Source organism: Equus przewalskii, chromosome 27, assembly GCF_037783145.1.
Source record: "Equus przewalskii isolate Varuska chromosome 27, EquPr2, whole genome shotgun sequence".
In the NCBI taxonomy this organism is placed as follows: domain Eukaryota; kingdom Metazoa; phylum Chordata; class Mammalia; order Perissodactyla; family Equidae; genus Equus; species Equus przewalskii.
In genome coordinates, this window is record NC_091857.1 from 31003510 (window position 1) to 31026109 (window position 22600).

The 22600-nt window shown below is 46.5% G+C and overlaps 1 protein-coding gene across 1 annotated transcript in view; it reads right to left on the minus strand.

Annotated features, from left to right (window-relative positions):
• Positions 1-21039, minus strand: part of RCAN1 (regulator of calcineurin 1) — a 96675-nt gene extending 75636 nt beyond the window's left edge. The window contains exon 1 of the mRNA XM_070597729.1: positions 20588-21039. Within this exon, the coding sequence (XP_070453830.1) occupies positions 20588-20830 (243 nt within the window). The 5' untranslated portion in view covers positions 20831-21039. The remainder of the gene's footprint in view (positions 1-20587) is intronic.
• Positions 21040-22600: the final 1561 nt, after the last annotated feature.

The window sequence follows — 22600 nt, forward strand, 5'->3', positions numbered from 1 at the left end:
CTAACAGGACAATTTGTTCCCTCACTCTCCCACACAAATCCCGGCCCCCTTTGCCACCCGAGCCGCCTTTTCCATCTAGGTGCCTGTCATTAGTCTACACTGGGACTCAAAGTCAGTAAGGAGAGAATTGTTTATCAACGCCCCCACATTAATTCGTGTAGCCTTAAAAAGTGAACAGATCCCAATCATCTATTACTTGAATTTTCTGATTCCAAAGAAAAGCATTTCTTGGCTGAGGCCGTCTTGTCCCTGACCTGATTTTCCTATATAACTTCTGTGTACTCCAGTAATTAATGCGGAGACATCGATCTACAATTACAGGAAAACCTCAACAGCTTGACTTAAGTGGAGTGCCAGGAGGACGAGGGAAGGGACGGTACTGCTGTTTCTTTTAAGCACACGTGGAACATGAAGACAGAGGACGGGCGCTGGAATCCGAGCAGTCACGAGGGCTTCAATCCACAGAAGACCCCCGAGCACAGTTACGTGCCAACGCTGACCAGTATCACAAATCAACGATGGTGGCCCTCTTTCCAAAATGAGCTAAATCTTCCCTCATCTAGATTACGATAAAATTTGACCCTGGTGTATTCAGACTAGGACTTCACAGGGTGTCCTCAACCTTGCTTTAGCTATGAAAGCAGCTCTGTATGAGATGGTCTCCTATGAGAAATCTGATCACAGAGAGAGGCATAATAGTGAAGTGCCAGTAGTTTTAAGTCAAGAATGCTCAGATGTTGGCATTTCATGTGTTTCAACGTTTAACACTAATTAGCCCTTACCCAACTCTGCTTGCATAGCGCCTGGAACTGCCGTTCAAGAACCACGCTATTTTGCAAAGCTCATATGCAAAGCTGATCCTCGCTTGGCCAACCCTCTAAGTGCCTCATCACAAATTATAAAATAATTAATGGTTATGAATAAGATCTGGCTTGTGACATGGGCTGAGATGCCAGCTTGAGTCGCAAGCTTCCTTTTAGGGAAGTCTGAAAGGATGCTAACCAAGCTGGTATTTCTGCGATCTTTTGCATTTACTAAGACTGAGAATGGCTCTAACACATGAGCCCACTTGGCCTTTCTCTTGGGAAGGTAGGGAGCAAGAAAGAGGCAGCCTGAATAGGAACAACAGTGTCTGCTTTATAGACGAAGACATAGAACCTCCAAGAGATTAAGGAACTGGGCCTCGATGAGTTATATGGTGGGCTCAGGGGCCCTCTGGCCGCTGAGCCAACTGAAGCCTGGAGAAAGGATGGGCACAGTTTTCAGAATAGGAAATAGGCTTGATAAATACACAGATGGGAAAGTGTCTGGAAAACAATCGAGGGCATTCTCTGCATGGAAGTTCAGGGCTAGTTTCTGTCTTCCCTGGGTGTCCCTTCCCACTGAATGTATGTGAGCTGCCCACTGTCGTTCCCTTGACAGTCACTGAATGAAGGTTCCTGCATACCAGGTCCAGGCCGGAGGACAGGGTGAACCACATACGGTCCCTGCCCTCAAGGAACAGGTGCACAGGCTAGAGGAGTGGCTTATGCCCTGGGCAACTGCTGCCCCAGACAGACTTATAATTCCACACTACGTGTAGGGAAAAAACTGCTAGTTTACACTTGTTTGTATTCTGAGGCTGGAGGGCTGGGGGGTGGACAAAATCTGCATTCTTATCCTATTATTCAGGATCATGGGTAGGGATTATTTTCAGAGTTGTTGCAAAATAGAAAAGGTACAAAAATGTTATGTATCAATTGATGAGTTCAGAGGAATTTCTGTCCCAACTCTTGAGTTGGAAAGTGGACCTACCTAAAATAAACAGCCGCATAGCTGGACAGGCGGAAGATACGAACTGTCCAGACGAAAGAGAACAAGTCCACAGCATGTGGAAAGACAGAACAACTTTGCAGCCTGAGACTTAACGGAAAAAAAACCCCAGAACGTTCTACAAAAGGAAGAGGAGAGGCGCCCCTTTAAGGGAGCCTCGAACCCCCTAAGGTCAGTTAGCTGCATTTGACTTGAGGAGGGGCAGCGGCGAGGCAGAGTCCAGGGCTCAGGGGCAATGATGGATGGGCAGCCGGGGACACGGGGAAGAGCAGTGTCGGGAGTCAGGGCCTCGGGGGCTGCGTCTGAATCCCAGGCAGGCTATGGTCTGCGCACGAACTCTCCAGGGCTCCTGCAACAAGTGCGCACCTCCCAGGGATGCGGCCACAAACTAAATGAGGGAGGGAGCGGAGGCAGCAGGGGGTAGTGGTTAAGAGCGCCGACTCTGGGACAAGATAGCCTGGGTTCAAATCCGGCCCCTCCCACAACGGAGCTGTGCAACATGGAGCAGGTTACTCCACCTCAGTTGCCTCAGTTACTCCATCCCTAAAATGGGGACGACGGTGGTATCCCCCTTACCGGGTTTGCGTGAGGATTCAATGCATCCACGTCTAAGCGTGCACAACAGCGCCTCGCACAGGACGAACACTGTAAAAGCGTTCACTTAAGCACACACATGAGCCAATTGCCACCGAACCAGCACACGGTAGGAGCTGAGGAAACGGTTGGGGAAAGTCACCATAGCCATTTCCCTTCTGCAGGTATGGTGGGAGGCAGGAAGAGAGGGTCCCCAGAGGGGGAGGAAAAATTTTACTTTTTTGGTGAGGATGATTGGCAACGGACATGCCAATCTTCCTCGTTTCGCTTGAGGAAGATTGGTCCTGAGCTAACATCTGTGGCCAATCTTCCTCTTTTCACCTGAGGAAGATTGTCCCTGAGCTAACATCAGTGGAAATCTTGTTCTGTTTTGCACATGGGACGCTGCCACAGCATGGCTTGATGAGTGGTGTGTACTTGCCTGCACAGGATCCCAACCTGTGAACCCTGGGCTGCCAAAGCCGAGCGTGTGAACTTAACCACTATGCCACCGGCCAGCCCCAAAGTGACCTAGTTTTTAAGCTCGAAGAAAGTACCCCAAGGCTCTTCCCCCATCATAAAACAAAAAATGGACAACACCCGCAGAAAGAACAGAATCCTGGCAATTTTGTGTTCTGATCAAGCTGAGTTTGACCTTTTAGTAAATGACTGACTCTGCTAAGAGTGTACACAACCCATCTATTCATCATAGATTCCAGCATCCGGGGAGGGGGTCCTGAAGGCCAGGCCCTGCAGGTGGCTGCTTCCCTCTAAGCCGCTGCAGAAGCCTGTGCTGAGAAAGAGAAACACTGGGGGGTTCTCAGGCTCCCGGGAGGCCGGGGCCTCTTCCCACCTGAGGAGCTGACTTCTGAACTGGCAACAGGCTCAGACACGGATGCGCCTTCATGGCCGCTGGGATGTGCCACCCAATGGGTCCCGACAGCTCTGAACAAGCCCACTCGGGTTGGACCAGCTGTCCCCAAGGGGTTTGGGGCCCTACTGTCAGATAAACTGGCCACCACTCTGCCGAGCCGGGACATACGTGTGGTCAGGCCAGGAAAGTGGACTCTCTGGGGACACTGGTGCAGCCATCCGCATACACCCAGACAATGCCCCCCAGATACGCCTGCACTGAGTACTCTCACTGAGGGGCGGGGCGAGCGAACCTGGAGGTCCCCTGCCCTCGGAGCAGGCAGAGCCATCACCTGGGTGAAGACATTTGTGCAGGGCATCCTGGTGAGCTGGACCTCGGAGCACTTTCCCTGTATGGACTCAAGTAATCTTCACCAGAGCCCTGTGAGGGGCCGTTATCATCTTCCAGGCGAGCAAGCTAGGGATCAGAGTGGGTGAGTGAGTTGCCCAGAGTCACACTGCGAGGGAGCAGCAGAGCTGGAAGGAAACCCAGGTGGGCCGGTAGTCTTAACTGCTACGCTCTGACCAGTGACCTTCAGATGCAAGGGGAGGGTCTTCCTATCGGCCAGAAAAAGCCAAGAGCTCCTTGGAGGGGAGGTCACCCTGCTTCATGTGACTGATGGCTGGAAGGGAAAGCTAAGGATGTACCAGCAGTGGCCCCAAGTGACTGAGCCAGGAGCCCCCAGGTGTGACAGGAAGGGTAGATGAAGGAGGAAGACTTCAAAGGGACACTTGAGCATCGCCGTGGTATCTTCATCACTGAGACCTGACTTCTATGCTGGAGCCCTGCTGAGGGCCTTCTGGAAGGTTCTCCGTTCTTTCTTCTCCCAGCCCACTCCCTGACTTAGCAGACCTGAGTTCTCCGTAGGTTTAGTTTAGTCATAGCGGATAGGAGCAACACGCTGCTATCCTGTTGGAAGCACGGATGTTTATAATCCTTCAGGAAAAGGACTAGAAAATACATGTGGACCAAAAGCGTACAGAACTAATATTTCCTGCGGATGCTGGAACATGAGACCAGGGCCCAACAGTGCTTTCAGTCCTGCTGCAGAGGCCAGACGCGGAACCTGGACCACCAGCCGGGAACTGGCCTCCCAGGCCCACTGCCCTGCCCTGACTGGGAAAGGACTGTGAGTGCAGAGGAAGGTGACAGCCGGAAACTCACAGCTGCACGTCGCGGAGTCAGCCCACACTCAGTGAAGGGTCAGCGGTGCTGAGGCCCGCTCACTGAGTGCTTATAGGCTGCACATCCTGGGACTTTGGCTGTCATTTAGAGAAGGAAAATGGGAGGCAAGGAGTAAAGTGAGGGTCAAGCATAGTGGGAAAGCTCAGGACGAGAACAAGGAGCCTGGCCTTCGAGGTTCAGTTTAGTCAGGAACTTGCTGTGTGATTTGGGGCTCATCTCAACCTCTCTGGGCACGCTGAGTGGCCACTAGGTCATTCTTAGTGCTCACATCCTATCCTTTCATGACATGAGGGACCCATGATGCCCAAGTCTGTAGTGACCAACCACATGTGGCTTTTTCAATTAAAAGCGATTAAACTTTAAACAAAACTAAAAATTCAGTTCCTCAGTTGTATCTGCCACATTTCAAACACTCGGTGGCTACTGCACTGGGCAGTGGAGATCCAGAACATTTCCATCCATGCAGAGTTCCATAAGGCAGCATGGAGACAGCAGATGGAGACATATGGTTCATAGAACATTCTGGAAGTCACTTCTTTAAAAGGATAACTGAATGCTGGGTTAGAGCCTACAAAAAGGCAGGGAGAGAAAGCTGGGTGTGTCTGTTGTGTGTGACCGGGTCTAGAACAGGGAAGTGTTTGTCCGATACCTGAGGGTGAGTTACGATACCACAGCGCCACGCCAAGGTTACGGTCAGTGGTGAGACACGAGCACGTTTCCCTTACAAGTTGGGTACAAGACAAGGATGCCATCTGTTGCTACTATAATTTAATGTTGAAGTGCCATGTGAATGAGAGAATAAAACACAGGTATTGTAAAGAAGATGGCAAAATCATCACTATTTGGAGAGGATACGATTTTATATGCAAAAAAAAAACCGCAAAAGAATCAACTGGAACACTATTAGAAATAGTAAGAGGCTTTACTATGGTGTTTCGTTACAAAGTTAATACATAGAAACATCACTTCCCTTCACATGAAAGTAAAGGTGAGTAAAGTGGAAAAAGAGATCTCATAATTTAATGCATTTCTTAAGTTTACATAAAAATATTTATACTGAAGGATCTAAAACATAAATTACAAACTAAAGAAATGGGATCTATGTGAAGAAAATGTCAAACTGAGTGGCACAAAAGATGGCTTAAATTATGAAGAATATTAATAAATGATAGGAACATTAAATTATAGGAACATAATAGTCAAAGATGTCAGTTCTCCTCAAGTAAGTATAAACCCAATGTAATTCCACTCAAAATACCAACAGGTTTGGTTGTTGTATTTTTGTTTTCGTTCTTTGTAGGGGAGTGAAGGATAGTTTGAACATGACAGAATGATTCTAAAGTTCACGAAGAAGAATAAGAAAATGAAACTGGCCAGGAAAATAAATTCTGAAAAAGAACAGGGGAGGATTCACCCTATTCATTGTCAAATAAGGCGAAAATGTAAGGTCACAGGCATTCAAAATAGTATGAACCTGGTTCAGAATGGACAAAAAGATCAACAGAAAAGTCCTGATTCAAGGATATTTGACGATTTAGGTGGTACTTCCAATCTGCAGGATTTGGGACTCTGGGAACATGCAAAAAAGCAAACCAGAAACCTAACTTACTCCTTATACCAAACCATCCAGTGAATTGAAGGCAAACATCAAAAATTAAATGTAAAAGTAGTAGAAAAAACTTACTCCTAACATCTTGGCCCAGGAAGGACACGCTAGGTATGAGACAAGCTGAGACACAGGAAGGCAAAATTCTATATCTGAACTACAAACGAAAAGAATAAACATTTCTGTGAGCTAAAAACACCATAAAATCAAATGGCAAAGTGGGAAAAATATCTGCAATATACATGATAAAATAACAATTTCCTTAATGTACAAAAATCTTACAAATTCCTAAGTACAGACCAAAAACTTATCAGAAAAGAAGCAAAAGATATAAACAATCGATTTACAGGACAAAAAAAGCAACAAATGACCTACAAGCATGAAAGATGGCCAGCCTTGTTCGTAATTAAGGAAGAACAAATTAAAACACAGAGAGACTATTTTCATCCATCAAGGATCTTGGCAATGATCCAAAATGATTTATAATCCCCAGTATTGACAAGAACGTGGGAGAAAGGAACTCTTATGCAGTGCAGGCAGTAATATAAATTAGTAAAAACATTTTGGAGAACAGATTGGCAGTATGTATCAAAATGCAAAATAAGCATAGCCTCTGACTCAGAAATTCCACTTCTAGGAATGTGTCTCTACAAACATATTTACACAAGTAAACAAAGATAATATGTATAAGGATGCTGCTTGCAACATTGTTTATAATGGGAAAAAACTAGGAACAACCCAAGGCTAGCAACAGGAACTGCTGGTTAAATTATGTTTCGTTCTTACAATGAAATCTATCAAAAGAAAAGAAGATGTCCACAATATTTTTAAACGGCAAGTAGCAAAAGAGTGTATATAGTATGATATCATATAAATGTATATACACTGTATATATTTAATTGCATTGGTCTCTCTTTATATATACCATATATATGTTTAAACATGCATAGAAACACATGAAAGAGTACATATAAAACTTAACAAAGGCTATTTCTAAGAACAGGTTGAGAGAAGAGGATGGGGAATTTTAGTAAAGGCTTTTATTGACTTTTACAACCAAATATTACTTTTATAATGAATTACTCTTCTAATCACACAGCAATCTAGACAAATGTAATGACCTGTAAATTGGTACTCAGCAAATGGTAGTTATTATGAGTTGTGTTCCCCAATGCCATTAAACACCCTTACACCCAGTACAGTGTAGAGCTAATACAACAGTGGGTAACTTTGCTAAAGTCAGCTTGCAAGCAGGCTGCATAAGGGGTTGAGTTATCCTGGACCTAAGCACAGACAACTGGCCCCAAGTACTATGAGCCCAGGTTACACCATGCTAAGGCCCCTTGCTCCAACCTTCAGTCCGCACTGGGGCTGCCCTATGATGTAATCATCCTGCATTCCTGTAACTGGGAACAGACTGCTGGGTGACATGCCGCTTCGGGGGTAAGAATCAAGTTTTTGGAGATTGGTACATTTTAATTAAAAGCACAGCAGGCTACTGAGTTCCCAAGAAGACAGCATGCATTTCATTAAAGAAGGTCATCTTTCCTGGCACAATCTAATGGAAACCAGGGTGGCATTCAGAGATCAGATCACAAGTTGATTTTGCCCTCTTAGGACAAGATTGGGCAAAGGGTGACCAGCTGCCTTCTATCAGGAGTGCTAGAGGCTGGCTGGTGCAGTAGGTGGAGATTCAGCAGATGCCAAGGAATGATCCCTGTATCTCCTAGAAGGCATCCAAAGAACAATGAGAGAAGGGAGGGAGGAAGGGAAGAGGAAGAGAGCAAGAGAGGGAGGGAGGGAGGGAGGGGAGGGAGAAAGGGCTGGTCCGGTCGGGGAAACATGGTATTTATTTTTCAATTACAAGATTTTTTTTTTTTAAATTGTGCTAGGAAGCCTAGGATGTCTTATCATCAGCAATAGTGATTTTATGCTTTGGAGTTCATGGGGTTTTTATACCCATTCTTTTATTTATTTTAAAAAGTGTTTAGTTCCTTGAGTTGTTTATAACTTTGTAGCCATGCTCATTCCATGTTAAAACACGCTTTTTCTAAGCATTTACAAGTGATAACAAGCCATGTCAGTCTTCCTAAATGTTCAGCAATATCAAAGCCTGTTAATTTCATACACGTGCACAGAAGTGTGTGTGCCTGCAACACACACACACACACACACACACACACACAGACATCACTGCAATAATTTTGAAGGCAAAGACTCCACTGGCTTAAAATAATTTTTGCAACTTCTGGAAGAGCCTAAATTACTCATGGGAAAATAAGGCTTAATATCTAACAGACTTAAACAGCAATACTCTCATTTTTTATGTCAGTGTTTTACTTCCATTGCTGAGTAAATATTTATTACGTGCCTACAATGTGGCAGGCACTGTCTTAGGCATAGGATAAATAGCAGTGAGCAATATATACACTGTAATCTTTGCATTTTGATAAAATTGCTAACACGTATAGTATTAAACAGTTACTACGAGCCTGGTATTCTTCTTAGCCCTTTATTTATATGCTCTCTTTTCATCACGCAACAACCCCGTAAGGTAGGTACTTTTCTTATCTCATTTTACAAAAGAAGAGACTGAAGCACAGAGAAGTTAAGCTACTTGTCCAAGGTCACACAGCCAGCTGCTGTCTGAGCTGGGATTTGAATTCAGGCCCACTTGGGTCTGGGACCTACCTCCTAACTGCTGCATCGTCTGCCTTTTAAAATGCACAACTCCAAACTAAGGTAGGTATCTGTCCATAAAGAAAGGTGGACACTCAGGGGTAATATGCAAACACACTGCATACATTTCCACTCTCGGCTGACCCATAAAAATAGGATTAGTACCACAGTAAGAAAACCTGCAAGCAGACGATCTTGCCAATGTGGCTCCTGTGCTACCTAGTAGATAAAGGAGGAAAAGAAAATAAATGAAAAGGAAATAAATGGACAAACAAAAATTAAACAGCAACCCAATATAAAACCTCTAATGATATACTGACATTAAAACAGAGTCCTTGATAGAGACTAAACAAATATTTTCAGAGTATCTCCTGCCTTCAGATACTATCACAAATATTGTCGTGCTGTATTTAATTCTCACAGCATCCTAGTAAGGTGAAGGCACTGCCAACCCTCCTTTTACAGATAGAAGATGAAGGTGCTTAGAATTTCAGCCCCAGCCCTCGAGGCGGCCAGCTGGTACTGCTGCTTTCCGAGCCACTAACAGCACACAATGCTCCGTTCCGTCCTCTGTGCAACCACCCCCTGACGAAATGCAGGAAGTCACCTCCTCAACAGACAACCTCTCTAACCCCCACCCCACCTCAGCTTATGCCAAAGTCTCAGGCAGGTTCACGGTGCTGAGGACCAGGTCACTTTCCCAAACTTGCTCTAATGAACCGAAATACTCTAAATGTGGAGGTTACAAAGTATCTTATGATCTGTTAACAGTATTTCCCAATACACAGCAAGGATTAAATGAGTAGTTGACAAAACAGAGTGCATTAGAGAGTTAGCCCCTTGCAAATTTATGAATCACTTTAAAGAATTACAAAAATTCAGAACTGATTTTGAAAATGAAAACCACTCTGGAAATACTGTGTCAGGGAAAAAGCAGGTGATCGAGCTGGACAGACACATTCTGGATTCAGCAATTCTAGAAAGAGAGGTACAGATACAAACCGACCCTGAAGTTGCCAAACATCTACAAGTGTCTTTAGGCCAGTTCCTGACCTGTATGCAACCCAGTGAATTTTTCCGATGAGCGGTCTGTTTTTAGGGGCTGCAAAGCAGATTACAGACTGCTGACCCAGGCCTGAGGGGGTCTCCATCACCGTCTGCGATCTGCAGCTTCGGATGCAAAGATAGTTGTGCTGGTGGAGCCAAGATCTGGGTTCCCCAGAGTCCCTCCTCCAGCCCAGAAGAATACTGTCACTATATGCCCTGAGCAGCAGGTAATTCTGGAATCATCCAAGGACAGGGCTCCCATGGGAGAGAACACTTCCCATCACGCAGGTCTGGAGACCTATCCACCAGCACAAGCTTTGCCTTTTAAAAGTAATCCACGTGGTGCCCTACTATCTGAAGCCGGCTCAGAAAATTCCCCCTGTCCCTGAAATGAAGCTTCTGTTTCCTCTGAGTTCTCTCTTGGTATTTCTTTATGGTGATAATTTGAGTCAGAGTCCAAATAAATTGCAATCAATGTGAGCATACGGCAGAGAAGGTCACAAACTTGTACCCACACTTAGCTGGAGTAGGAGGGTCACTCCGTCAGGCGAACACAGTGCCCCTGTGTCTCCTGTTTAACCAAAGGGGGTCCCATGGCCCAGCAGCAGGGACGGGTCCAGCGAGGGACGTGGGCTTCCTCACTGCCCTGGTTTTCTGCTGGGGGCTGTCTCTCCGCTTTCAAGTTTCGACTGCAAACTTATCTTTACAGTAGCTTCCTGTGCAGCACAGGACATGGCTCCTCCCTTCTGAAGATGCGCGTGGTCTTTGACGCCTGAAAGAAGTCTAAGTCAACCACCCGCCTCCATCGCAGGACACACGTGTGGTTACCGCCCCCTGGTGGTCACTTGCCGTTCTCAACAGCATCGGACTCGCTCTCGAGGCGAAGCTCGCCGCCCCTCCTCGAGCAGCGGCCGCACAGACCCAGGGCCAGTGGCGCCGAGGACAGGCCATCCCATGTGTTGTTACAGTTTGCCTGTTCTAGCCGACGTGACCCTAGATGCCCTCCTCATTATTTGCACGCCCTGGGTTCTTTTGAGTGGGGTGGGGGTGGAAGAGCGGAGGACATTATTTCACAGAGAATTAAATGAGTGATATAAAAATCAGCCAGCTGGGAGGAAGCAGACCGGCGGGTAAGTTTGAGTTCTGTCCTTATCTAGTGAGCACCGATGAGAAATCGTCACCATCTGTCCGCACCTTGACTCCTCCCCGGACAAAGGCAAGGCTGGGGTCTGGGGGCCCTCCCCGCCGAGGTTCCAGAAACCCCAGGTCAGACACCCGGCTCCCGCGGGAATCCATGTGCTGACTAGTTTTGCAAAGGGAGAAGGCAGTTTCTTCCTCTATAAAATGGGCAACTATAGTATTTCCCTTAGAAGGTTGTAAGAAGGATTAAACGAAATGATGGACATGAAATATGTGGCACAAATGCTAAGTGCTAAATCAATAGGGTGCTTATGATTAATTGTGTAACTACCAACCATATAATTTAGCATCCATGCTTAAAAGGGGGGGTACTACGAATAATTTTCCCCGGATGACAGGCATAAACCAGACGGACAAACCGGGACATACAGTCACCCTATCAATAAGTAAACGCTATCAGGAGATTTGGAAAAGCTCCCAATAATCGAAAGAGTTAAAAAAACGTTTCACTCAAGCGTTGTGGCTTTGCGAGGCTGTGTCTTTGGCAAATCCTCAAATGGTGCCTGGACAGAATTGTGTTGGGCTCAGTTATACCCTCTCTGACACAGGTTCCTCTCAGACCCGTCCTAGGTAAATTTCCAAGACCAATTCAAGACCAAGTTTAAGTGACTGAAATTTACCTCCTCTCTAGCCACAAACCAGCAGACAGGCCTCCCACTGAACAATGCAGGACAAGGCTGGAGAGGGGGTGTGAGGGAAATTCGAATGTCACCCCAAAATATGCCTCCCTGACATAAAGTTATTTTGAGCTGAAGGCAATTAAGCAGCAGCTTGCTCTATCCTCTCTGCCTTCTCTGCCTAAAGGTAGGATATAAATTCTCCTTTTGCTGGAGATGACTCTAGACTCTTATCAGCCCAGAGGAATCTGCAAGCAAACTTTGTTCTATTGGTTTCCTCCCACATATTTACCTTCCCACGATTTGATGCCGCTTGGAAGCCTAAAACTGCTCAGCTCCGTCCTGTTATTTCTCTATGAATTTATTGTTCTTTGCTGAAGAGGCACGTAAGCCGAGTTTGAAGCCTCCGCTTTGCGCTACATTTCGCTGAGGTTTCTCCCGCACCATGTACACTGCGTGCGTTAATTGTTTTTCTCTCGTTAATCCGTCTTTTCGTTAAAGATCCGCGGCTGAAAACCTAGGAAGGGTGGAGGTCAAGCTCTGTCTTCCCCCAGGTGCAAGGCTGGAAGGGCTGGATGGAAGAGAACTAGAATCACACTAGAGAAACTCTCTTCCGGAGCAAATTCCTACTTGGAAAAGCCTGATCTTACGTTCTGGGGATGCAGGGGAGCAAGGGGCCATGGGGCCAGGCCGTGTTTCCCTGATGGAAGAGTCCAACCAGAGGCCATCCAGCTGTGAGAGCCGGAAATGGCCTCACAGAGACAGTTGGACCAGATCACTTTGCAGGTGAAGCAATTGAGGTGGGGCTGAATAACGTGCCCAAAAACACGTGGTTTAGTATGGATCCATTAAGCTCTTTGGTTATTTACATAACACACAACAAAAAAAAATAAAAATCTTCCCTGCTAGCCTGTGGGCTCCATAAAGGGAGGGATGGTGTCCGTCATTCACCCAGGGCTGTCCCGGGCTGTGCCCCCCTCACACTGACCTACCTCACCATACACTGTCCTCATTCTGCACCTGAGCAGGCTGGGCTTGGGGACACGGACTGACTCACCTGGGGTCCCACAGCTGGTCTTGCAACCAGCACAGAGCTCAGAACACAACAGGCCCTCAGAAAATAGTTGTTGAATAAATGAATGAAACAGTGAAGTGATGGAGCCAGGATTCAAATCCGATCTGTCTGGCTCCAATGCCCAGGCGTGGCCTTCCATTTACACACAAGAACATCACCAGGGCCGCCATTCAAATACGTCCATCAAATATAAATAAATAACTGGAAGAACAAGAGTTGTAACTCATCTGAACCTGAGTTTCCTGTGGCTAAAAATAGTTTCTTCACAGAGCTGTCCTAGGGTTTAAATAAGATGTGAAAGATATGAAAAATTCATGTACCTTACTGCATATTGTAAGCTGATTACAGGACAGGCTCTCGAGTTGGCTAAAACTAGGTTTGAATCAGAGGACCAACGCTTACTGGCTACGTGACCTGAGATGGGTCACTGGGCCACCCCTGGCCTCACTTTCCAACTCTGAAGAATGGGGATGAAAATAGTACTTACTTCAGGGAGTTCTTGTAAAAAGATGAAATGATATATGTATTACACACAAAGCACTTCACATTAATGAACAGAAATTACTTTATCATCTTCAAAATAAAGCAGAAAGTTTAACCAAAAATAGGAAGGTGATAAAGTAAAACAAGCTATTGTTATGGGGAGTGAAAAAAATCCAAAATTAGCTATCTGAATTAAATAACGTTTTTGTCTTTCAATTCTGAATGCAGGCTAGCCTCAAACTCCTCTTCCTATGGTGTTAATTCTGATCACACGTGGGAATTTCGTACACAGCGCACCTGCTGAAATTAGTATGCGAGGAAAAGTACTGGGCCTGCCCAAGTTACAGGTGTGGTTTCCTGAGCTCTTCTTTCGGAAATGCAGTGGCTAACAGCTCTTGACACTTTAGAAACTTAATAACCCCGCTATAATCCTACCAATGAGGTATTTTATACTAAGATGTGGAGCCTAAAACTGTATTCTTTTATAGAATTCTTTTATAGTTGAAGCTAAAAAAAAATCAGATGAGAAAACACCTTAACAAACATTTCTGAACATTCACTGCTCCACAGAAGTCAGAAAAGTTTACAAAGAAAACAATGTCCTAATAAACAGCTACCGTGGCAGGCAGCCTGTGGGGTCCTCAGTGATCTCCTCCTCCTGGCATTCACGCCCTGGCCTGAGCCTCCTTCAGGGTGACCTGTACCATGGACGCCCTTCTAACGAGGACAACACAGCCACGGTGGTGGATACCCCTCTGAGATTAAGTTACGCAAACACTATGAATTCCATTCCATCTTGCATGCTCTTGCTTGCTTGCTCTCACGGCAGCAAGTGCCATGGTGTAAGCTGCCCAATGGAGATGTCCATGTGGCAAGGAACTGAGGGAGGCCTCCAGCCCACAGCCACCAAGGAACTGAGGCTCTCAGTCCAACAACCCATCAGAAGTGCAATCCTGCCAACAACCACGTGAGCCCGGAAGTGGATACTCCTTCAGTCGAGCCTTCAGATGAGACCGCAGCTGATACTTTATTGCAGACTTTGAGGCAGAGGCACAAAGGTGAGCTATCCCTGGATTGCTGACCCATAGAAACTGTGAGATAAGTGTTTATTGTTCTAAACCACTGTTTTGAGTTAGTTACACAGCAGTAATTAACAATCTATATTGTTTTTATTTATCTATATTATTTCTATCTATGTTTTTATCTATAATACAATCATCTAGACTATTTTTAAGCTATGTTATGGTTTACTATGTCTTAGTCACTGAGATAAGCACTTTATGATAAGCACTTACATCCTAAGATATTACGTACTATTAGCACCCCATTTTACAGGTAGGGAAACTAAGGCACAGGTAGGATAAATAGCTTCCCCAGAGTCACGAGGCATAAGTGGTAAAGGTATGCTTAAGATCCACACCCTCCTCAAGTACACACTTCAAGGGGGAATGTGAGCATATGAAACCCAATTAAATCTTTAGAGGTTAAAAAAATAAATAACAACACTCTACACCAACCAAATCAAACACAGGTAAAGGATTTTGACCATGATTGAAATCTATATAACATGAAGCCAACCCTCTCTCCAACGTCAAAGTCTGAGTTAAGGTAATTAATATTTTCCTGATGTTATATTTTGAAAATGTTTGTTTTGCCCAAGAAGGGTGGAAGAGCCCTTTTTACTTCCTATTGCCATGGCACAGCCTGGCAATGCTCAGAGGACGTGGCAGAGTCATTCACGTCTCATTAACTGTCAGCATCCCCAGGTTTTGATGGTGATTAGTATTTTCACAAAGGAAAAAACTCTGTCACAACTAGATTGTATTGCAAATGATCAGCAGTCCCCCAAGGCCCTTGAAATGAGTCCTAACAATAGAAAACACGCACTGAGGGCTCTACCTCCCCCCAGCACACACTCTGATGTGCATAATTATTATTACTGTAACGAGAGTGAGGCAGTCACAGAACAGGGCAAACAGGTCCCTCAGTGACACGTACGAAAAAGAGCGGGCTGTGTTGTGTGATGACATTTTTAAAAAAGGGAAAGAAAGAAAGAATACAGCCTGAAATATAAACACTGAAATCAAACAGCCTCTGCTTTAGCTATTCTGTTCTATCACAAAGCCTAATTTTTTGTTCCCTTATGTAATCGTCTTGGGGCTTGAAAAGCCTGGAGTTGTGGGGAAACCATTTAAAGCTACTGCTACTGAAGAAAAGCATGCTTTCAGCCTTGTATAGTGGTGGCCCACTAAGCTGAAAAAAACCCCAAACTCTTGCTTGGGAGTGGAGTGGAAGGAGGGATTAAAAGAACCTCATGGATGTAAAAGACAAATTTGATTTATTTCAGAGTCAGAAATTCTAAAATTAGGGAAATAGCATATAACTTCTAAAAATTTTGCATGTTTATATTATGTAGTTTTTTTAACATACAACATTCTGAACATTCCCAAGTAGATTAAACCATGTCATATTAGTTTAATATTGCTTCACTCTTAAGGAGGCGTAAGGGGGAAATTTTGTGCATAATTTAAGTCCGAGAAACATGACTATGACACCAGGATGAAAAGTGAAAATGGTCTAAAAACGCCTGGATTTTACACTGTAATAGGATCCAACTGTTACTATCCTGATGGAATGTCACATTTTACAACAAGCTGCCACCGACTGACTTATAATAGAAACAGGCAGAAACACAGCCAAGTAGATACAACCTTCTGAGCAGAAACTGCGTATCAGCAGTTGGATCTTAAAAACATGTCAATAGTCAAATTACTACTGAATGATAGCTTGTCTACCAAAAAACAAATTTTGGGAGAAAGAGTCTGGGATCTAACATTTGGAGGGAGAGCGAGCAGCATTGTGAAGAGGATGCATACAAAGGCGGGTGGGGGCAGCCCCACGTTAGAGTAAAATGCTCTTATCTCATGTGTCACCTGCCTAAGGACTCCAGCTCTCTGGCTGACGGCCCATCATCCTGCTGTCAGGCTAGAAGGTCACATGCCAATCAGGAGAAGGGAGGTGCCAGACCAAGAAGAGCCTGACTCCCATTTGAAGCTCGAGGAAACTGAGGCACAGATCTGGCTACAAGTGGAACCCAAAGATCTTTTCATGACACAACAATGCCACTGGTCAGGCAAAACCCCTTCTGGCTAGGACAATGGTCCTCAGCCTTGACTCCCAATGAGAATCACCTGGGGGAACTTTCTAGGTGGTTCCCAGCCCCTGAGATTGAATTGGTGTGCAGCCCCAATGTATGGGGGTTTTGCAAAGCTCCCCAGGGATTCCAAGTGCTGCTAAGATGTGAACCGCTCAGCATCTTCACTGATACAAAGAATTTAAAGAAGTCACTCAAACTTCTTTTATGCCTATCAGAATATTTCATGTTATTAAAAGAAAGTCATGGAAGTAGCAAAAATCTTAAGCGGGCATGTGCTTTAAGAAAAATGAGTTTATTCACTAGAGGAGAGTAAATTTTTCTAGGATTAGCATTTTCCAACTTGGCATTCATGCAAAGCTCTATCAAATACAGATCCATGTTTCAGACAACCGAAAAAATGGTATTCGTTTCCATTACTGTATGGAACTATATTTACTGCCTGGAAACTAACAATATTATTTGAGAACCCTTAAATGTCTGGTTAGCTTGGTGACAACTGAATAAACTCTTATTCTAGGGAACCAACGAACCACTGCCAACAACCCAAAGCACATGTAATTACTGGTTCAGAGCAGCAGCGCTCTGCTTTCTCAGTAAAAAGAAAAAAGGCCCAGAAAGAACAAAGTAATGGAATATTTGCACAACAGAAAATCATCTTATTTTAATAAAAGTTTGCATTCCTTTGTAACAGTGTGGATCTCTCTAATAATATTACTTGAAATTAATGACGATACAGTTATTTTTTAGATAAACATTTAATGAACATATTCAGTATAAATTATTTACAATATTGATGATGATCTGGCTAACAAAAACAAATTTACATATCAGACCCAACTGTTATAGTTAGAAAACAGCTTTGGATGCAAATTCTCTAATAAATTGGGAGTTCAGGTCAACTTCTTTCATTCCTCTAAGACTAAGGTTAGAGAAGAGTATGAACAAATGTAAACAGGTTTGACACAACCTTTTTCCTTCACACCATCTGCCGTGGTCTGGATGCTTGTGTCCCCCTCGAATTCATATGCTGAAATTCTAACCCCTGAAGGTTATGGTATCAGCAGGTGTGGCCTGTGGGAGGTGATGAGGTCATGAGGGCGGAATCCTCATGAATGGTATTAGTCCCTTTATAAAAGAGACCGGGAAGAGCTCCTTTATCCCTTCCACCACGTGAGGGCACAGCGAGAAGGCTGCGACCCGGAAGAGGGCCCTCACCTGATCAACCGTGAGCACTCAACTTCTGCTGTTTCTAAGCCACTTGGTCTGTGGTGTTTTGTCAGAGGAGCCCAGCAGGCTAAGACACCATCACTCACACAGGGGGCCCTCCAACAGACTGGTTAAGGAGAGGGGATGGCCAGACCACCAGCACAGGGACTTCTGTCAGCAACGTCGTTAAGGGTCTGCCTACGCAAGGGTCAGACACGACCGACCTGAAGTAGAATCACACTTTCACAACAGCACCCAAAGGTGACAGACCAGCCTTAAGGAAGAATGGCCTTTAAAATAATAAAGCTGCCAGACTGAAACCTCAGAGGCCATATCTTTCCACCCAGAGGGATGGCTTCAGCTAGATGAGATAGATCCTTTCCAGGACGGCTTCCCAATGGCCTGCAGTCACATCTGCTCCCATCACCTTGTCTGAGCGCATCACAGGGCTCGTCGTCTTCAGGGACTCCGACTTCCTTAGCCCAGTGGGTTTTCCCCTCTTCACCGATTGTTTACCTTTTACAGGTTCAACAGGCAAAGCTCCTATTGCCCCCATCGGAAGCCCCTGACCCTCCTAGTGGAGAGGCCAGTTTCCAACAGAGGCTCCTTTGCTCCGTCACCAATGCCACCAACCTAGTGCAAACACCTTAACGGCTCCCCTGGACAACGAATGTCAAGAACCTCCTAGGGGGTCTCCTTGCTTCCTCTCTTCTTCCCGACGCACCCTCCTTCCCTAAAGACATTCTCCACCCAGCTTTGCAATTAGCATAACATCTGAATCCCTACCATGGCCTCCAAGGTCCTCCATGGAACCATTCCCCGGCTGCGTCCAACCTGGGCCACCACCCCCACCTCTCCCTCTGCCATGGGGGCCCCTTTGTGCCCTCTGAATACACTCAGTTCATTCCTGCACCAGAACTTTCCTGTTTGCTATTCCCTCTGCCTGGACGCCGGCCACACAAAATCTACACAAGGAGCTTCATCCTGTGAGCCAAGTCCAAGCTGTGCAAAGAGGCCTTCGGGGGTCATTCAGTTCCCAGCCCCTGAGATTGAATTGGCCCCATGTTGACTCCTCTCTGCACGTCCTCTTGACCTGCACTGTCCCCAGAGCCATTCTCTGCCTCTCTCCCTCCTTCTCCTGGCCCTGGAAGGCTGACCCCATCTATGGACTGTATTGCTTGGGCTCCCCTGCCTCCTGGCTGCCAGCTGGGTTCTGCCAACGGGATCAGAAAGCCGGGCCAAGTCGAGCAGGGCATTTCTTCCCTGCCACTCCTGGCTTCAGCATCTCAATTCCACACCTTCACATCAGCAGCTCCTGCCAGGCGGCTCCTCTCCTAGGGTTCCAGCAACACTACTTCCTCCCCTTGGTCCAACACCCCTTGCTGATCCCCTCAGTCCGGGCCCAATTAATCAGTTCTTCATTAAAACCTCTTGAACCTCCAAACGTCCCTGTTAGGCCCTGATTGATATGACCCAGCCCCATCTCCTCCTTGGTCCCTCTCCATCACATTATCCTGCTTTATTGTCTCCACTGCACTTATCACTATCTGAAGTGACCTTGTTCACTTACTTTTTTCTATTGTCTATTTCCCCTCAACCACAGGCAGCTCATGGCGTTCACCACTATCTCCACTGGGCCTAAAACAGTGCCTGGAACAAGTAAGCATTCAATAAACAGCAAAAGAATAAACAAATGAATGAATGAGACAAATGCAACAGTATGAATGGCTAGACATCAAGGTAATAAGTGCACTCTTATATAAGCTGACCTTGCTCCATGAAAGAGAGCCTAGGACCCCTAAGAAAGAGACTTGAAATGCTGGTTAGACCTTTGCCTCAGGCAGAGAAAAGGTTTTAGAGTAAGATAAGGGAGACCCTGTATTTGTGACAATTGTTGCTTTAGAAAGCATGCACGGAAGCTTACCTAAGCACGCAGCCACTGTAAAGCCTTTCTGAAAGTAGACAGGCATATAAATTATAAATAAATGGGATTAAGCGCACCATTCTCTGTTCTACAGTGGTGTTCCTCTTGGCAGCAGCCTTCGACTACAGTTCATTGACAGTATGTGCAGACCCAGAGCCAAGCATGGAAAGCATTGCTTTTTTAAACAGCTGCTCTCCTAATGGAGCATATCTCTCAAAGACAGGCTTCATTCTGCAACGCCTACGTTGTCCAAATTTTCTTCTGCATGCTAATTGCCGATTTGAAATAAATTCCTCCTCCCCACCACCACCACCATTGATTACTCATTATTGCTCCCTCACCCTCCAAGTGTCTAAACTGTGTGAATTTGAAAAATAAAAAATCAACTCCCCAGGTACTGAGTGTCCCCGATGGTGGCATGTCACCCCTTCAGGGAGCAAGACTCCTCACTAAATATTCTGAAGGCCTAACAAATGGACCCCTTCCCCCCCAACACCATTCGACCACAACTGGCCAACTGCAGGATAATGAGCAACCACGGATCCTCACCCAAACATTGGATTTCCTTCCAATGGTGCAGATTGAGAACGCAGGGACCTCGTCCTATTTCTGAACAGTGAGTCACGTCGCTGCTCAACGTCTGCTTCCCTATGAATGAGGCGACCCCCTCCTCTAATGAGTAAGGGCACGGCGACGGTTAAAGCCCCAGGGGGACAGTAGAAGCTCTCGGCCACTTTGGGGCTAATTCATCCCCTGATTATCTCCCACTCCATCGCCCCCTCCCCGCCCGAGGAAACACCCGGGGGCAGGGGCATCGCGGGGAGGCGGTTACCCCCAAAGGCGAACCCCTGACACTCCCTTGGACGGGCTGCGCGGGTGGCCCGGCAGGTGCAGGGAACCCGGGACTATAGGGGAGCGCGCCCCCACCCTCGCTGGGACAGACGGGGACCGCGGCCGGGCAGCCAGGGGCATCGCCGCGTCCCCGAGGGTCGCCTCCCCGCCCCGCCGGCTGCCCGGGCCGGCCAGGACCTCGGCGCTGCGACCTGCGCCGCCTCCTCCGGGCAACAAGTGTCCGCCCTCCGCCCGACGGCCCCACGGCACGGCCCTCACCCGGCACAGGCCGTCCACGAACACGCGCGGGTCCAGGTGGCAGGCGATGGTGGCGCTGGGCAGGTCCTGCAGGTCCACCTCCTCCATCTCGCAGTCGATGAAGCTCCAGTCGCCGCCGCCTTCGTCGGCCTCGGCCGCCCCCGAGAAAGGCGCGAAGGGCCGCAGCGTCACCCCGGGCCCCGCTCGCGCCTCGGCAGCCTCGGCCGCCGCCCCGACCCGGGGCCCGGCCACGCCGTCCTCCATCCCCGCGTCCGCCTGCGCGCGCCCCCGTGCGCCCCCGTCGGCTGAGCCGGGCTCGCGCGCAGGATCCTCGCGCTCTGCCGTCAGCCGACTCCGCGGTTAACCCCCTCGGGGTCGCGTCGCAGCCGGCGGCGGTCACCGGGACTCCCGGAGAGACGGCCTCCGCGCGCCGGTCCCGCCTGCCGCCGTTCCGCGGGGCGTCCCGCCCGCCCAGCCCCGAGGGCGGAGCTCTGGCGGATTTAGCCTTGGGCCCTTTAAGGCCGGTCCCCGCTGGGTTATTGTGTTCCGCCCTTCCAGGAGAAAAAGCCAATAAGAGAAGAGGATTCTCCTCACGTGATCCTCACTCTGCCGCCCTCACTCTGAAGCCTCAATGCGGCCATGTTGGTTAGGGGCAGAGGCCTCTTTAGCCAGTTCCGCTCTTCTGACAGCTGATGCCGGCAGAAAAGCGCCAGGCAGTGTTTTGGGCGCTGGAATGATAGCTGGAGAGGCAGCGCTTCTGTGGTTCCCTTGAGGTGACGCTTTGAGGCACATAGGCCAACTTCTGTGGATTTAAGCGAGATATAGTCCTGGCTATGGCTCCGTGGCCATTGGCAAGTGGTTAGATGCTTACCGTATATTATCAGATATAGTCGCAAGTAGGGAATTGAACTAGACCATAACTACGCCTTACTTTTATATTTCAGCGTATTAGTCATTATATCGTTGTTCAAAATTTATATAATCAGAAGTAACTTTTTTAATTTCCACCTTGTACTATGTACAATAGGAGATAAAGGAAGTAAAACATTGGTTCTTGCCTTTGGAGTGTTTATAGAAGGAAAGCAGAGGTCCTTAAATAAGCGTCTCACTCTCCCTCTCTCCCTTCCTGCAAAACAGATAGAATTCTTTCACTGCAAAAGACAATGTGGGAGAGTGAAAACGTGGGTCTGAATTTCAGCTTTGACGTTAATTACTTGGACAAGTAACCTGAATTTCAGTTTCCTCATCTGAAAAATGAGGTCATATATGGTAAGAATCCAGGAAGGGCCCAATGAAAGACAGTTCTGTTTATGTGCAGGGTTCTTTGAAAGATGTGAAATTAGACTTGTATTTTCTCCTAAAATAGGCTTACCCTCTAGTTAGGAACTGTAAGTGATTATAATAAAAAGTATGTCAACTGACAGCTGAGATTAATTCAGAACATGCCATGTGCTATGGTTGCTATTATGACAATCTCAGGGCATTTTGTGCCCTCTGCAAGCTTAAATCCAAGGGGAGTAGTAATATGCATGCAGAGATAACTCATAAAATGGAATGTGATGTGAGGACCTGGAGAAATTGGAACGATCGTATGTTGCTGGTGGGAGTGTAAAACAGTGCAGCTGTTTTGGAAAAACAGTTTGGCGGTTCTTCAAAAAGTTAAACTTAGAGTTATCACATGACCCAACAATTCCACTCCTAGATATAGACCCAGGAGAAATGAAAATGTGTGTCGACACAAAAATGTATATATGAAGGTTCATAGCATCATTATTCATAATAACCCAGAAGTGGAAATAACCCAGGTGTTCATCAACTGATGAATGGGTAAACCAGATGTCTATCCACACAATGGGAAATTATGCAACCACAAAAAGGAGTGAAGTACTGATAAATTCTACAACATGGACGAACCTCAAAAACATTACGCTAAGTGAAAGAAGCCAGTCACAAAAGGCACATATTGTATGATTGCATTTCTGTGAAATGTCCAGAATAGGAAAGTTCATAGAGACAGAAGGTAGATTAGTGGTT